Source organism: Sphaeramia orbicularis, chromosome 2 (genome assembly GCF_902148855.1).
Source record: "Sphaeramia orbicularis chromosome 2, fSphaOr1.1, whole genome shotgun sequence".
Taxonomy (NCBI): Eukaryota; Metazoa; Chordata; class Actinopteri; order Kurtiformes; family Apogonidae; genus Sphaeramia; species Sphaeramia orbicularis.
The window spans coordinates 6,567,793-6,586,359 of record NC_043958.1 but is presented as its reverse complement, the minus strand read 5'-3'; the positions used below and the strand labels follow the sequence as shown (position 1 = coordinate 6,586,359).

Genomic DNA, 18,567 nt, shown 5'->3' with positions numbered 1-18,567 from the left:
ACTACTACTAGTTATACTATTAGTACTACCCTATTACTACTACTGTTATTACTACTACTACTACTACTACTACTACTACTACTACTACTACTATTAGTACTACCACTACTATTATAAACCCTACTACTACTGCAATTGCTACAACTACTACTAGTACTACTACTGCCAGTATGATTATTACTACTACAACCACTACTACTACTGCTATTACTACAACTACTACTACTTCTACTATTAGTACTACCCTATTACTACTACTGTTATTATTACTACTACTACTACTACTACTACTACTACTACTCCTCTTATTACTACTACTACTATTCCTACTACTGCTACTACTACTATTAGTACTACCACTACTATTATAACCCCGACTACTACTACGACTGCTACAACTACTACCACTTCCACTATTAGTACTACCCTATTACTACTACTGTTATTACTACTACTACTACAACTACTACTACTACTACTACTACTAGCTGTATTCTGACTTTCATTCCGTTTCTTGCATTTGTATTAAATGCATTATTCATTATTTTTATTTATTTTCATCATGCGTCTTCACAACATTATGCTTAGCTGTGGAGGGAAGTTAGACATTCATTATTTTCATTCTATTGTTTTCGGACTTTTTCACTTCTACTGCAATAAATGTGTTGAATCAGTACTTCTACATTCACCATCGCCTGTTTGTACACAAGTATCTGTATCTTCTACCCTAAGACATCCTTTATTTGATCTCATGGTTTCATTGTGCGCTTGGTTTACATCAAATATACCTCTATACCTGTACTCTTCTGCAAACAGTACTTTTTGTATTCGTACTGATGCTAGTTTTTATTTTATGTGTTATGAGATTATTTTTCTGTGTTGTTATAGGTACCTCTGTCCAAACATGAGCGTGGACTTGGTCTCAGCTTCATTGTAGATGGACGGTGAGCAGCAGATGATGATTGTTGTGCGGCAGTTTCCTCCCAAAGAGTCCTGCAGGATCCGCGTCATCTTACTGTCTCGATACGGCACATGACTTTTCTGAAAAATTAAATAAATAAATAAATAAAATGTTGTCATTATCCTGGCAATTATACACTACATTTGTCCATATTAATAATGGACCAAAAATGTTAAGTGCTTTGGGTGCCTTGAAAAGCACTATAGCAGGGGTGTCAAACTCATTTTGGTTCAGGGGCCATACTTAGCCCAAGTTGATCTCAAGCGGTCAGACCAGTAAAATAATGACTTATAAACCTATAAATAATGACAAATCCAAGTTTTTCTTTTTGTTTTAGTACAAAAAAAACCCCAATTAAATTATGAAAATATTTACATTTTACAAAAAAAGATGTGAATAACCTGAAAAAACTGAAATTTCATTTGAAAAATTAGTGCAATTTCAACATTATGCCTCGGCTTATTATTTATACATGTGCATTAGACACAATGTTACATAAACATTTGGTAACAGGCAGAATATTGTTAACATTGCACATTTCAGGTTGTTCCTCTTTGTTTTTATTTATGTATTTATTTGCGTTTTATTGTGAAAGAATAGTTTTGTAAATGTAAATATTTTCACAATGTAATGTTACTTTTTTCACTTAATTTTTTTTTTCTCATAATTTTTCACAAAGAAAATTTGTAGTTAGCATTAATTATGGGTTATTGTGTTGTTATTTTTACTTGAGATCACATTGGTCGGCATGTGGAACCTGAACCAAAATGATTTTGACAATCTTGACTGTTCAGGTTAATTTTTGCACTTTCATCCCGCGGGCCAGAATGGAACCTTTGGCGGGCCAGATTTGGCCCCCAGGCCACATGTTTGACACCTGTGCACTATAGAAATCTAATCCATTATTATTATTATTATTATTATTATTATTATTATATAGTGTAATTAGCATGCTGGAGTTTGATTGTGAGCGTATGTTGACTCACTGTTCCCTCGGCCAGAGCTGAAATGACGTTCCCCAGCGCCGACAGGGATTTGTTGATGTTCTTGGCCTCATCCAGCACCGCTCCCTCTGCTCCGGTCTTACTCACCTGTTCCAACAGGTAAACGAATCATTAAACACTTCACTTTTCACTAAACATTCCCTCTGTCTCTACCCTGTCATTCGCTCAGACCTTCTCGCTGCCGGCCAAGTCCACCAGGTAGAGTTTCCCCGACAGTTTCTTCTCGGTTTCAATGTTTTCCTGCTTGATGTTGATGAGGAAGATGCTGTGGCTGCGAGAGCTGTGTTCATTCATGTCTAGAGCAAGAAAGGAAAACAATCACAGCTGATCTTCGTATGTGATAAAAACTATGTGGCTTTTATCTAAGTCTCAAACAATACAGGAAACAAAGAGTCAAGAAGTTACTTAAAACGGCAAGAAGATCCTCCAACACTAGCTTTTGGTCTTTTAACTAATTACCCAATTGCACTAAACTGTACAAAAGTTAATACTGCTTCCTTACGTATATGGAGTTTCTTTTTTCTTCGTTTACTTTTCTTACACTTTCTTCTTATTATTATCTTGTATTTACAATTTACTACAGATACATCTACCGCCTCATCAGATGTATGTAAAAAGAGCATTATGCTATATACAGTCACAAAAAAAAATTATTAGACCATCAAAAGTCATCAGAAACAATGGTTATGCAATCAAGTACTGACTCCTGTGTGTATCATGTGTCTAAAAGAGACAAAAAAAGCACTGTTTTTGTCAGTACAATGCCATAGCCAATGATGTAAGAACTGAAGTGATTTTGGTTATTATCAAGAAAACCATGGAAAATGGATCGATATCAGCTCTGAAATTAAACTACTATGAGCTATTTTGGTTGTTATCATTATATTTGTCCAAACAAATGTACCTTTAGTTGCACCAGGCATTAAAATGAACAAGAAACTGAAGAGAACAAAAGGTGGTCTAATACATTTTTTTCCGCAACTGTATATTTACATACACACTATTTCAGATAAAACTGAAACAGGGTGGGCCTTAGTGAATCCAGAGTGCCTATTGCCTTGTAAAAGTAAACGAGGGATTTGACTGAATATGTCGCACAATTTGATGGACAAAGGACTGATCCAATAATGTGTGTATTGATCTGTGATTGGCTCTGACTCCAGTCGTCAATCACACGGGACATCACTGCAGTGTCAAAGATGAGATTCTCTGTTCATGGACGTATCTGAACTGCTTTTCTTCGGCGTAAAATTGATTGAAATATGAATAAAACAGTGACACCTCAATGAAAACATGCCAGTGCACCTCGGTTGGAAGGTTTCGAAGATGGAAAAATGCATTTTGTAAAGAAGATGTGACCTATAAACATGCCCCAAAGATGTCCTTATGATGAGTTAATTATGAGTTACCCAAGATGCACCTGCAGCATGAGGTCAGGTTTTAATACATGTACTGAACACAGATACGTACTCGTCACTGCTACATGTCGATTGGCTTTGCCCTCATCAATGACGTCCATCACCTCCTCAGGACTGGACACAAATCGTTCAGTGCAGCCCTGAGAAGCACAAAAAAAAAAACAACACAGATACTCATTTATTGAAAACTTATTGTAGTGCTATTGAGAAAAATTGTATCCTGATAATGATCATGATTGTTTTATTGCCAAATCCTACATGAAAAGGGCTAAAAGGAGCTGAAAACAAACACATTTAAAGAGCAACAATGGAAAGCTTTTTTTTGTCATATTTTTGGCAACAACCAACAGTCCAATAACAGTATAGTTATGACAATTATGCCTAATGTCACTAATTTACATCATATCGATTAGAGGTGCTATATTCAAATAAACAGCCTCCACTTAACCCATAAAGACCCAAACCTCCACCGTTAACCAAAAGCATTTACTGATCGAAAATGTTTAATAACTGTTGATCCACAAATCACATCTACACATGTAAATAATTGTTGTAAAATATAGTTTGTCATCTTTTCATGGTCATCACATATGACTCATTTGGACGATCAGAGGCTACCGTGAGTTACCGTGGAAACATCGTGGAAAAATCTTCTACAACGCTGATTCGCCAGTAAAACCCATGGAGTTTGATAAACAACCATAGATAGAGACACTTGGTTTACGTTCAATTAATGACACCTTTGCTGCAAAACTCACTTTTTCTTCAGTTTTGTCAGAATAATTTGGAATTAAGCGAGTTTTTGTGAACATCTAAATGAAATACAGCAAATTAAATATAGGAAAATACATGATTTACAGTGGAAAATGTAAAATATAGTGGATAATATTATAATAAATGGTCATAAATCACTGAAGAAAGGTTAAATAGAGAGAAATTCATCTGAGAACTGCCACAAAAGAAGCACTGGGTCTTTATGGGTTAATTCAGCATCTGCTTGAAAACAACATCAATAGTTTTTTTTTTTTACATCATTCTAAAAACATTAAAGCATTAAGTGGTTAATGTTACCAAAATATACCAACTTTTTTTACCAGGTTAGTGTTGATAATCACATGTTATTATCTAATTAATATCTGTAATTATTAAACTAGCCCCTCACTAAAACCCATATTAGTGCTGAGCTGGTAAGAATAAGTACAACAGGTCTCATGTTGTGAAGAAAAACCACAATTAGATCAGAGTGATGCTGTTACTGTGTAATCTCATCTGCTGCTGATTAGTGGTCAGGAAGGAGTCCTGCGCAGGGATATTACAGATACATTACAGAAATACCATCGACATGTCGTCCTGCGGGAAAACCTTCAGGGAACATACGATCTGATCCTGGATCTGACCCACCTTGACGTAGGGGACTCTGTTCTTGTCTTCGTGCACAGCCAGGTTTGTCTTTGACACTGAAGAACAAAGACAACTCACATCACATCATACTTAAAATAGAACAGTAGATGAGATAGAGATAGAGTTATTTTGTTGAATTGATAAACTCTTTCATGCTATTTTTTTTTTTTACTCGAATGGAGTAACTGTAACACACAATAACTGCAAAACAATAATTTCACCCTGGGATTAATCAAGTAAACTGATTCTGATTAAATGGTGTTAAAATGACATGAGTATGAGTCATGTTTCTTACCATCCAGCAGGTCTCTGATTTTGTCCAGGTAGATTTCAAAATAAGAAACCTGCACAGAAAAACACATCAGTGTACAACAACATATGTTAAAGGAGTGATATTCTGCTTTTTTAAATGGAATTCTGCATTTTCAAACATTTCCCTGTGGTCTATCGTAATTTCTGGTCTTTTCCACATGCTGTGAACCCGCTCCTCAAAAATGATGCAGCTAATTTATGTTTTCCGGGCTAACAATCGATACAGCTATCAAAGAAGGAAACAGAGCTGCTGCACGTAAGCTTGGCATCAATGAATCGATGATGAGACGTTGGAGACGGGGTGGGTGCGGCTTATAGTCAGGTGTGGCCAATAGTCCGGAAAGTACGGTACATAAACTGTAAATGCTCTGCTTGGGTCTGAATTCTTCATTAATTCAACTCCACAGGTCCATCTTCAACCCTATTTCTGAGTAACGACACCGGAAAGGTTGTTTTGAGCGCTGGCCCTTTAAATGCACACGAGCCCACCCCCTCCAGGTTGTTGGCTGTGCTGCTCTGTCCCGTTCAGACAACAACTGAACATTTTAGGTAATCGGCTCGAAGTTTGGACATATTTTCAGTTTTTACTACAACCGCCGCTGCTGACAAACATTTATGACTTACTCGGAGAAATGTTCGTCGGAAGTCTTGACCTTATATGTGCAGATGTCGTGACGTATGAATGAAGAAGGAATTAAAGCAGGTTGTAGAAATCCACTCAATTTTTGCTATAATGAATATAAAGATAGTTTTGCAGCACCTGGAGGGTTCAAATTCAAACTGTATGAACTATTAGGGTCCAAATACACAAATAAATGAACCAAAGACGAATAAAAGTGGGTTTAGATAAATATGACCCATTTAAAAAAACTACACGTAAGAACTTAACATGCTTTTCTATAAATGGAGCAAAAAATAATGTGTGGGGGGTCCTCATTAAAAAAATATAAAGCCACATATAGAACTCCATTTTTTTTGGACAAAGGAGTTAAATATCAGTTCCTTTGTCACCAGTTCACTGATGGAAAAATGAAAAAAACTGGCAAAAACGACCAATTAAAATCCTAATTGTGAACTTCCTGTAAGAAGTAATTTATCTTCTTGTGCCTCTGAACGTGATTTTTAGTAGCAAATGCAACGGAAACTGTTGCACTGTACAGCCCTGCTTTTTCTTTTTTCAAAAAAAAACAAACCCAAAAACAGTGTACTTTGTATCAACAATGTCCTGTGTAATATGTTGTGAGACTGTTTTGAATAAAAATTTGAATTTAAAAAAAAAACAACAAAACATTGATGCCTTGACTGGAAAAACCATCACACCAGCAGAACAGCATTTAGCATTCCAGCTAAATTAGAATTCATTTAAAAAAAAAAAAAACTAGTCAAACCTAAATCAAATGTAACTGTATTCATTATAATGGAGAATGTGTTTGTAAGCTACAGACTAACGCTGCATTAATTAAATATAACTGACAAGAAACTTACTGGTGCACTGAAATTTGGGAGACACAATATGTAATAAGTTAATACAAAATGCGGCAAAGTTTGTTGCAAAATGCCTTCAACAATTTTATCATAAAATGCGGCGTTATTACATAATGAGGTGAAAAATGATTACATTATTACGTATTGCACCGTTATTACATAATGCGGTGCTACAGACCTTCTCCGCTCGATGTTTCTTTCTACATTTTGTGGGTTTGTGTTTTTACCTTGATGTGAAACTCCAGGTTTTCGTCCATGGAGTAGATGTGGTCGAAGATGTCGTGGGCGATGCGAGGGATGATTCCCATGAGCTGCGGGTCGTGCAATTTGCCCTGAACATCAAAACAGCAGCGATTCATTAAACACTTGACGTGAGCGTGGGGTGATTCACTGTCAAATCAATGAAAAGGCTCATTTTGAAGCTACTTTAAAGCACAGACTTTCAGTTCTTTGGTTTGATAGCAGGTTAAGCTACAGTTAAAGGGTTGGTTACTGTAACATCACAGGGTGAACACAGTAAATATAAAGACAGGGAGGCAGATGGGATTTCATTACAGACACACAGATGAGATGAAAGAATTAAAAAGAAGCCTCAGTCCTCTGTTAAGGCACATTAATCCTCTGAAGTCATTTAAACTGTAACGACTGAGAGAAACACAGTAAATACGGACATGAATGAACCGGTCAAAGGATGTGAACGTATACAGCTGAGTGGATTCATGGTTTAAGTCTGTTACATAACGTCTGTTGTGCTTAAATCAGGGGAGTCAAACGTACGGCCCGTGGGCTAAAACCGGCCCACCACAGGGTCCAACCTGGGTCATGGGATGAATTTGTGATTATTTAATTTCATTTATTTATTTATTTATTTATTTAGAACATGCAAAGAAACAAAATAAAACAAAACAAAGCAAATTAAGACAAAAACAAAATAACATTTAAATGGACAGAATCTATCTTCAAGCACATACAAGTCTGAATATTGCATGGTCGATTATTAGAATGAAGATATTAACAATCAAGGATGTTAAAATCATTTTAGTTCAGGTTCCACATGCAGACCAGTATGATCGAAAGCAGTGTTTTTTAACCTTGAGGTCACCAGGAATTCAAATGGGGTCACCTGAAATTTCTAGTAATTGATCAAAATAAACTAAACAGAAGTCCAACATATATCTCACCTCCATTGTGTGTGTCTTCCCAGAGGACGTCTGTCCATAGGCGAAGATGGTCCCGTTGTAACCACCCAGCACATCTGGAACAAAAAACAAACATGAAAATCACATGAAATATTATATATAACATTATTACAACATATGATTAACAAAATGCCTTCCAGTCCAATTCATATTACTATACAGTTCTTTAATTCCTAAGCCCCAATTCATAATTCAGGTTCCCCTTAAAAATAAAAAAAGTCATGATTTAAAGCACGTATGTACAGAAAAATACAATTACAGTTGAGAGTAGTTATGATTGAGTTTTCATGTGTAGCTGGATGTTTTCAAGCCTGGTTTCCTTTCAGATACTATGCACTCTTTATTATTACTCCACCCCCAAAGGGGAAGCAAGAGGTATTGTTTTTGGTTCAGTTTCTTTCTTTCTTTGTTAACACTCCAGCAGCAAAACTACTAGTTGAATTCATACCAAACTGGGTTTATAGATTGCCAGTGACCCATAACAGATCTCATTACATTTTGGGAAAAATATGTCAAACTTTCAATTTTTTATGAATTTTTGAAATCTTTTTTTCTCCTCCGCATTTATTCATAATGGTGAAATTTCACGTCTGTAGCAAGGCAAGGCAAGTTTATTTGTATAGCACATTTCAGCAACAAGGCAGTTCAAGGTGCTTCACACAGCACACTGAAATACAACGACACGGAAAAAGAAACATTTAAAACATTATAAAAGAAACATGTAAAAGGTGATTAAAAACAGCAAGTAAGAAAACAACACATAAAATCCAAAAAAACATCAATAAAAACACACATATTAAAGTAAGAGTTGCAGTGCAGAAAGTAGCAGCAAAACTATTGGTTGAATTCATATCAAATTTGGTTTACAGATTGCCAGTGACCCAGAATAGGTGTGGTTACATTTTGGGAAAAGTAGATCAAAGTACAAATTTTTTAGGAATTTTTTTTAAATCTTTTTTTTCCTCCCATTTACTTATCATGGGCGAAATTTCAAATGTCTATAAAAACATCAATTTTGTTTCAATTTACTTCAAACTTGGCACATATATAGAGGCAGTTGATATATTGACATTCAACGCACGCATAGACATGATGACATCTGCTGGGCCGACGCCAAAATAAACTACAATACATGCGAGGGGCGGGGTTTGTTGTGCCTGGAAACGCTTTTTACACAGTTTTTTTTAAATTCCTACCACAACATGTTATATATCTTCCTCATCAGTATTAGACCTAGAGATGTTGTCGGGTTCCTCTTAAAGCACATACGTACAGAAAAATACAATTACAGTTAAGAGTAGCTATGATTGAGTTTTCATGTGAGTAGCTGGATGTTTACAAGTCTAGTTTCCTTTCAGATATTATGCACTCCTCTTTATTATTAGCTTAAGTTACACATAATATTGTGTTTTTGAGCTACTATCATCTCTTATCAATGCCACTGCAAATAGAAATACTACTTCTACTGGTGCAGTCCTTTTTAAATATAACTTAATAATTTTAGAGACGTAACTAGTGGCCAATTTAGTATATTACTCACGCAATAACTACATTACTACAGCGAATAAACACTAAAGTCAAAATCTTAAATTAACAGTGAAAAATTATGATAGAAAAAGAACTACTGCATCTAAACACCAAATAAAAATGCACAAAAATTACCACTAACCCTAACCCGGTGCAGGAAAAAAAATTATTTACTAAAATAATCTATTTATCTAACATGTGAGCCATTAATCTTATCAAAAAATTTAAATATCTGGTGTAAAATGCAGTTTGTCATCAGATATGAGCCGTTTTCAAATTTCCATGTCAGTTTTTATTCAATTTTCTCTGTTCTGATGTAATAGTCTTTGAATTTACCCTGAGCTTTTGTGAACATGTACATGATTAGTGAATTAAATATCAGAAAATATCTGATTTACACTAAAAATTACAAAATGCAGAGAATAATATTATAATAAATGGCAACATTTCACTTGAGAAAGGTTAGTTAAGTAAAGAAAAACTAATTTGGAAGTCAGTAAGATACAGTAGTTCTAGGTCCTTAAGGGTTAATAAATATTGGTTTTATTATCTGAACATTTTCTGCTTCTGTACACAGGAAAAATTACTGAGCATTTTTTCCAGAGTCAAAATTATTTCCCTCAAAAAGAATAAATTTAACCCTTTCATGCATCAATTATAAGAACCTTAGTTGAGATTTTTTTCCTGAGTGTTTTTATTCCTGTTTAGGCATAAAAAAAACTATGCAATTTATGTATTTTGGTTGGTTATTCTGGTTTGTCATGGAGTTACAAAAACGTCCACTCAGCTGGACACCATGCATTTAATTTTTGAAGCAAAGAAACATGTATTTAAAACCCATAATCAGAAAGTCATATACTGTGTGAAAACTATTCATACATTCATTCGTTCATTCTTTTCTTTGTTTATTTCGAGCTTTTACAGAATACATGCAAATTCAAAATTCCAAAATCATTCATCTAAACTCAAAAAGGAGTTGGAAGAAGAAAAACTATGAAACAAAAACATTTTTCATGTAGATAATCTGATGTTTTGTCACATTTTAACATACCCTAATACTAGTTATTACTAACTTCATGGGGATAATATGCCAAAAAAAAAACTGTTTTGATTCACAAAACTGTTAATTACAGTCTAATAACAATTAGGAATTGATTTAAAACATACTAGTGCAGATCAGGTTTATCAAGAACAGTAAAATTACAGTAACAGTATGAATTGCAGTGGATGGGATGATGCATAAGTGTCCACTGTGTCGGCTGATATAATAATAATAATAATAATAAGTTGCATTTATAAAGCACTTTTCATTCAGCAGAATCTTAAAGTCCTACAGAGAGAAGATATGGAACCAAAATAACAAAACCTATGAATATACAAGAGAACAGCAGCAGAATAACTGTCCACTGTAGTGACCACTATGCATGAAAGAGTTAACTCTATATTGAGTACATTTGACTCTATACTGAGTTTGGAGAGCTCGACCCAACGAGTAACTTTAACTCCTTTTAGAGAGGGACCACATGTTATCTGAGTAGAGTCAAATTTTTTTCAATTGGAGTAAATTTTACTCTGGCTAATTTCCTGTGTAAATTCAGACATTGCTAATAATACCTGACAACACACACACACAAAAAAAAAAAAACACTAAAGAAACGCTTAAAATTTAGTGAAATAAATCCTGATGTATTCATATATAGCCATAGTGAGCTGATCATTTCAGTGATGTTGTATTTTTTTTAAAACCATGTGACACAAAACAATGAAGTACAATTACAAATGCACGTTCTATGTAAATAAATTGCATATGGGCACAGTTCTAGAGGTTGTGCATCTGCAAATTCACTGCGTTAAGACAGAAACTAGAGGATAAAAGTTGAAGGCAGATTAAATGTATGCACCAGATGTGTGACAGATTAGAGTTACGTAAGGCCAGGGTTTGACCAGTTTTCTTGCGTCAGGTTTAAGGCTTCGTACCTTTGACGATCTGTTTGGCACACTGGTCGTACACCTGCTCCTGGGAGGTGTTTGGAGGCAGAACCCGGTCGAACGCGTACGGCTTCCCCTGGAACAGAACCAAACAGGACAGAGTTTAGACCAGTTCTGCATCACAGTGGACTGAAAAGCATCAAACAGGCTCCAGGGTGAGATTATAGCTGTGGCTGAAATGTGACTAGAGCTCAAAGGTGCTTGAAGCGAATGCAAAAATTCACCATTCGGTTAATCGACTCGAATTGATTGAAGGGAAATATTCTATTGCAGTTTTCCTGAACTGAAGATTCTTTGCGCGTCACAATAAGCGTCCGTGTGAAACACAACAGTGGAACCAATGTTTAACAGCTGAGAAATGAAGCAAACAAAGCTTTGATTCAGGAGAATTGTGGTTGAATTTGTTTTGTTTTTTTGGATCACTTTGAGTCGATTAATTGTTTCACCTCTAAATGTGACTTTACCTGTTTACCTCTACTTAACACTCTGGTATCACACCCAGAGAGGCCATTTAACCTCCAAAAGCATGGAAATCTGCATAGTTCTTTAGAACTTTTTGTTTTTGTTTTGAAATTCATCAACTTGAGCTGTCCAAAAAAGAAGAAAAAAAAAAGCAAAAACTCAGTAACTGTCATATTTTTGAATTTTTAAATGCCATGTTTGTAATGTACACAAACCATATTTTTTGATGCATTTTTCTTTCAATGTTCAACATCAAAATTGGATTTAAATCTTGGCAGTATTAATGCATTATTTATTATTAGGTTTTACTGTTATTATTTTAATATAGGGTTCATTTTATAGGATTTTTACGATGTACATTACTGGTCCCGAGTGCTGATTTCATGTAATGACAATAAAGTGAACCTTGTTTTTTTGTTTGTTTCTTTGTTTTTTGCAGTCTGGCATACAGTCGTGGAAAAAATTATTAGACCACCCCTTGTTTTCTTCAATTTCTTGTTCATTTTAATGCCTGGTACAACTAAAGGTACTTTTTTTTTTGGACAAATATCATGATAACAACCAAAATAGCTCATAGTAGTTTAATTTCAGAGCTGATATCTATCCATTTTCCATGTTTTCTTGATAATAACCAAAATCACTTCAGTTCTTACATCAATATCTATGGCACTGTACAGACAAAAACAGTGCTTTTAGACATTCCATGTTTTCTTTTCTGTCTGTTTTAGTCACATGATACACACAGGAGTTAGGACTGGATTGCAGAATCATTGTTTTTGATGGTCTAATAATTTTTTCTGAGACTGTATGACGAGGAGAAGGAAAAGAAGAAGGAAAAGGAGGAGGACAAGAAGAAAAGGAAGGAGGAAAAGGAGGAGGAGAAGGAAAAGGAGGAGAAGGAAGGAGGAGAAGGAGAAAGAAGGATGGAGGAGAGGAAGGAGGAGGTAAAGAAGGAGAAAGAGGAGGAGAAGGGAGGAGAAGGAAAAGAAGAAGGATGGAGGAGAAGGATGGAGGAGAAAAAGAAGGATGGGGAAGAAGGAGGAGGAGAAGAGGAAGAAGAATGGAGGAGGAGGAGGAGGAGGAGAATGGAGAAGAAGGATGGAGAAGGATGGAGGAGGAGGAGAAAAAGAAGGATGGAGAAGGGAGGAGGAAGAGGAAAAGAAGGAGGATGGAGGAGGAGAAGAGGAACAAGGATGGAGGAAGAGGAGGAGGAGGGAGGAGAAAAAGAGAAAAAGAGGAAGGAAGAAGAAGAGGAAAGTGGTCCATAATTCCAGACCTAGTGCTGACTCACAAAGTTCCCCATAGAAAACCACAAAGTTCCTCCGTGTGTCTGTAAATCCTCCCTTTAAACTCTGACCTTTGACCTCTCGGGTTCCGTCGGTTCTGTTCTTCATTCTCTGTTCGGGTTCACATCCGCGAGCTCCCACAGGACGGACAGAAACACGCACGTGATGAAGGCAAAAAACAGACGTATACGGATTTAACACCGAGTATAAACGGGTCTTCAGTGAGAGAGCAGAACCACAGCAGGAGACGAACCGAACCGAACCACAGAAGAACCGATGGCGCAAACACACAACAGCCGCGAGACGCCAATTAATTAAACACGCGCACCTGGCTGACGCAGGTGTTAGTGATCGGCGCGCGCCTGTAAAACACTAAACTGGACACAGCGCCCCCTGGTGGGGAAAGTGTGCAGGGTTCATCACAGAAGAGTCATTTCATTTCTTTTTTGCAGGTGTTTAACTAAAAATAAAATAAAATACAATAAAAGTAAAAAGAAATGTGGCTATTGCCTGAAGAAAACCCTGAAAAACACAGGAAATGTGCAATACACAGCAAAATAAATGCAATATTGAACACGGTACAGTTTATTTGCACTAATTTTTATTATGTGTGTATTTTATTTGTGTATGTTCATATATTTTTCCACTTACTATTTTTAACCTATTTGCTTTTTTATTTTTCTTTATGTGTTAAACAAATAAATAAACAAATAAAAGTGAAACATTTTCTGCCTTTTTGTCCTCATCTCTTATATTGTTTGTGTCAATCCTGGCGTCATGTGCATCACAATAAGCGTCCGTGTGAAACGACAACAGCGGAACCAATGTTTGGCGGCAGTGAAATTAAGGAAACTAAGCCTCGATTCAGGAAAACTGTAACGGAACATTTTTCTTAATTGATTTGAGTCGATTAATCGGTGCAGGCTTCTTTTCCATCTGTGTAGTGCTTCAATTAAAGCATGCGAATCCAGGAAAATGAACAATAATTAAAATATACAAATACTAAAAGATATTAAAGGATTATATTAACCTGGCGTTTTCTTACATGAGCTTCTGAAGTGTTAAGAAAAAAAACAAACAAAAAAACATTTAATCAACCTTGGACGGAGAATGTTTGTGTTAAAGTACATTACAGAATTGGAAACACTGAGCTGTAAATTGTTTCCATCCCCTCTCGCCTCAGTTTCTCTGGGGAAAAAGCCCCACTGCTGTAAAATCAACTCAGCACTAGAAGACAGCAGCACCAGCACACTTCCAAACCCAAAAATACAGCAGAGAAACCACTGACACAAACAGTCTGAGGGTGTTTTTCTGCAGTTTGATGGATGGCGTGAGGAGGCGACGTGCACTTTATCCTGACAGAACAGTGTTTCTGTGATAATGCAACAGTATGAATAATGGAGGACGTGCAGGGGCTGCGGGTGATGGATCTGCACCGACACGCACGAGAACAGCTTCATTTCCTGTTCATCGCTTTCATTGACCGACGAAAACAACCTTTGGAGAAACACATGTAGCGGCATTTTAAATAGAGATCTGTCGATCAGCGGTCGAGTTTCAAAGGAGAATGGGAGGAGAAGGGAGTATTTCTGTAAATTTGTTGACGTACAACTGTTAACCCTATAGACCGGGGGTGTCAAACATATGACCCACAGATTGGATTTGACATTTGAAGACATTATAACAGTTATGAGCGGCACTGAGTCTGGACAAGCTGTATTGATCATGAAGATAAATGCTCTATTATTCCGTTACTAAATGTTTTTGTGTATTTGTAGCTCCACTTTGATCTGTAAATTTTAATGCACATGTATAAACAATAAACTGAGGCATAATATTGTTAAAATTGTACTTATTTTCTGAAGAAATTTTAGACTGTTCATGTAATTCCAATTTTTTTTTTTCCAACTACAGTTTGCAAATGTAAATATTTTCATAATGTAATGGTACTGTTTTTGCACTAAAGTGAAAAGGAAAAAATGGATTTGTCATTATTTATAGGTTATTATGCAGTTATTTTATTGGTCTAACCCAGTGGTACTCAAACTTTTTACAGCGGAGTACCCCCTGAAATATACTTTTTTTAGCCAAGTACCCCCAACTCTTGCTTCAGCATTTTTGACTGAAAAAAAAAAAAAAATTGGGCAAAATTTGTTCCTGTGCCAAAGGTTTTTAAAACTTTGTGAACAAACAACATATATTTAACTGCAATATATATATTAAAAAAAATACATTTTAAAAGTAAATTTTGTGCAAAATATAAACTGAAAATTACTCTCTTTAACTGATAAGAAAAATAAACTAAATGGTCATTAATTAATAAATTAACCTTTCATCAACAAAAAATAATTACTTAGCCACTCAAATCCACTCATCTTGAATATTAAATATAAATGTACTTAAAATGTTACCAAAGCTTAAACAAGATAACTGACAATAAAATTATCAAATGAATGTATTTTTTTTTTTTTTTTTTTTTTTTAGATATTTAAGCATTAATTCTCATTATTTATTTTGTATTCGGTACATGATGACTTATTTAATGTATTTTTCCATAAAAATTTCAAGTACCCCCTGGGCTTCTTCCAAGTACCCCTGGAGGTACGCGTACCCCACTTTGGGAACCCATTTGGGATCATATTGGTCTGAATGTGGCCCCTGAACTAAAATGAGTTTGACACCACTGCTATACTTTGTACGTAAAATGTGGAAAATGTCACCTATTATTTTGTGGTTGTTATAGCCTCTAGTTTTGCCTGTTGACATATTGTTTTGTTTTTTGTTTTTTTTAACCAGAAGCATCCATATTTGGAGAACACGGTGGAACTGGGGGATATAATCAAGCTAACACTAGCTTACTGAAAACACTGACCACATTATTAAACTCAGAATTAAAACAGTGTTAAAATACCATGAAGAAAATGACATTACTTGATGAATGTTAACGCATACGGTTGTTTGTCACCGTCACATTTGGTGAACACTAATTAAGTACCAAACTAGCCGTCAGATGATACAATGCAATAACAAATAATGCTAATATTAGCTAATGTGGCTAAGTTACGCTAACAGGCCAGTTACATTTCATGACTGAATCCTCTGACAGTCTCATAAGTGTAAAGGTTACTACATATTCAGCAAGGACAGAGAAATGTATTAGTTTTCTCAATGTGGCAAGAACAAGAACAGTTTCATACAAATGTTAGACTTCACAAGAACCTCAAGTACTGAACTACTGCGAGGTCCTCCACTTTTAGGCCTTTTTCAGTCGGACCGGAACTTTTCTGTGTTTTATTTTACCTGGTTTCGCCTCTGTATGCTCTGGTTTCCCTCACTATTAAAAACAAAACAAAACAACAAAAAAACAGGTTCGGATCTGGAATTGAGTTAAATGTCAGTTCACTGCTCCTAATATGTGCTAATGCTAATTGCTAATGCTAATGCTGGGTACTGTGCGTACGTATTAAGGGTAAAATGCCGAGACTGAATTTGGAAATAATTAGCTTTCATTTCTTACGCATATAAGTTGTTCCAAAGTAGAACCATGTGCAAAAAAAGATGAAGTAGCTTTGTTGCTGAACAATAATGTAGGAAAAAAACTATGTATTAGCTCTATTAGCGCTATATTCGCTCTAGTTAATAAAAGTTCTTTGCACACTAACTTACAAATTAACTAATAATATACAAATTAACTCTCTATTCAGTTATTCTTTAAAGTTCGAAGCTGCTTTTTCTATCAAACTATAAACATCTATTTCTGCTGTAAATTTGTGCACAAATGCAGGGATTGATACTTTTGGAATCAGCCTCTTGTGGTCATTTAAGGAACTGCAGGTTTTACCCCCATATTGACTTCAGTTTTCAACCACTTGGGACAAACCAAGTATGGACGGTGTCTTCCCTCACTTCCTGTGTCTTGCTGAGTCAGTCCGTTTCTAATAGAGTTCTGTAAAAGCCTTGAGCCCTGAGTGGTGTGTGGTTAACCTCTGACCTTCCATATCGGACTCATTACGTCATTGATTGTAAGGAAAATAAATGGCGTCGTAGATGATCGCAGAAAGGCAGGTTCAATCCAGAAAATCCAAATACTTCCACTAAAAGGGTCTCACTCCTGGTGTTGTTTGAGATCATTTTCACAACAGAACCTGTTCAGACTCTGGTGTAAATGGTGTCATGGTGAATGGAGTTAATGGATCAATCCCAGCGTTTTGGGATTGATCATGTAGGTTCATTACAATAAGCTCCTGGGGCTGAGTAAATGCTACATGCTATCATTAACACCAGTGTTTCGAATGCTTTTACAAAACAAAAAGTCTGCAGAATATGTCTATTTGCTGCTCAGGATATTTCAGTCTTTAAAATAATTATCTGATGTTGTGATTTATACAGAACCCCTAAAAATCCCCTAAAATGCAGGTGTTTTTTTCTAATCTTCCTCTTTTTTTTTTTTTTTTTAATTTTGTGTGCACCATATAATTGATTTGTTCCATCAAGATAATGTTTGAGCCCCATTAAGTAATTTTTTTTTGTTTTTTTACATTACATAATTATCTTGAAAGGAAACAGCTTGACAACAATTTTACAGACATTTTTTTTTTTTTTTTTAATGTTTTTTATGGAACGTTATATGCAGTGTTTTTTTGTTTGTTTGTTTTTTAATAAATCTGTGGGGACAAAAATGCATTGCTGGGTCTCAGGAGGATATGGGCCAAACATTGGTATTGATCAATATTGGCAAAAATGACAGAAACATGACATTCATTAATGACATAGGGTCATATTTTGATGAAATTTGCTTCAGAAAGGTTGCATATTGAAAATGCAACATATAAGTGCATTTGTGTTCAATCAAAGATGAAGGGCTGAGAAAATTAAAACTGACTTTTTTTTTTTTTAATAAATCATCCGAGGAGGAATAAACACAACAAAAGGAAAGAAATAAGACAAAGAAAAATAACATACCATGAGTTTAATAATGACAATAATAATAAGCTAGAAATGATGTCAACTAAAAAAATATTATTTTAATGAAAAATATTGCTCCAAATTCTGACCAGTGGAATTCATGCATCCCTAAAAAGAAGTTATTTTGGAACTAGATGAGCTATAGAACCTATAGGAGCTATAAGCTGTGTCTGAAACTTCATTTTTGAGTTTGAGCCGAGGAATTTATTTATTTATTTATTTATTTATTTATTTAACCATCCCTCCTCCCTTACTGTGCAAAACCCTGCTGTGAGTCAGCTTGGAATGTTCACAGTCTGGTGCAAAACACAAAAACACACCAAATCCATTTCCTTTCTCCATCCTTCTAATAATTTATTCATATAAATGTTTATATAATTTCTAATTATAAGATTCTGTTGGGTTTCTGTAAATTGGCTTAGAGTCTGGTTTTGACCCACTCTATATATAAAGTGTCATGAGATAACTTTTTTGTTGTGATCTGCCGCTATATAAATATAAATTTGATTGATTGAGTGATTTGATTGGATTTCCCCTGTAAGTGGCTTTGGAAAAAAT

General features: G+C 35.3%; 1 protein-coding gene across 1 annotated transcript in view; it reads right to left on the bottom strand.

The window, feature by feature from the left end:
- Positions 1–18,567, bottom strand: part of LOC115431816 (kinesin heavy chain-like) — a 55,028-nt gene that overhangs the window by 35,558 nt on the left and 903 nt on the right. The window contains 9 exon segments of the mRNA XM_030152470.1: positions 893–1,041; positions 1,948–2,052; positions 2,137–2,261; positions 3,436–3,523; positions 4,785–4,840; positions 5,080–5,128; positions 6,809–6,913; positions 7,763–7,836; positions 11,285–11,372. Coding sequence (XP_030008330.1) covers positions 893–1,041; positions 1,948–2,052; positions 2,137–2,261; positions 3,436–3,523; positions 4,785–4,840; positions 5,080–5,128; positions 6,809–6,913; positions 7,763–7,836; positions 11,285–11,372 — 839 coding nt within the window.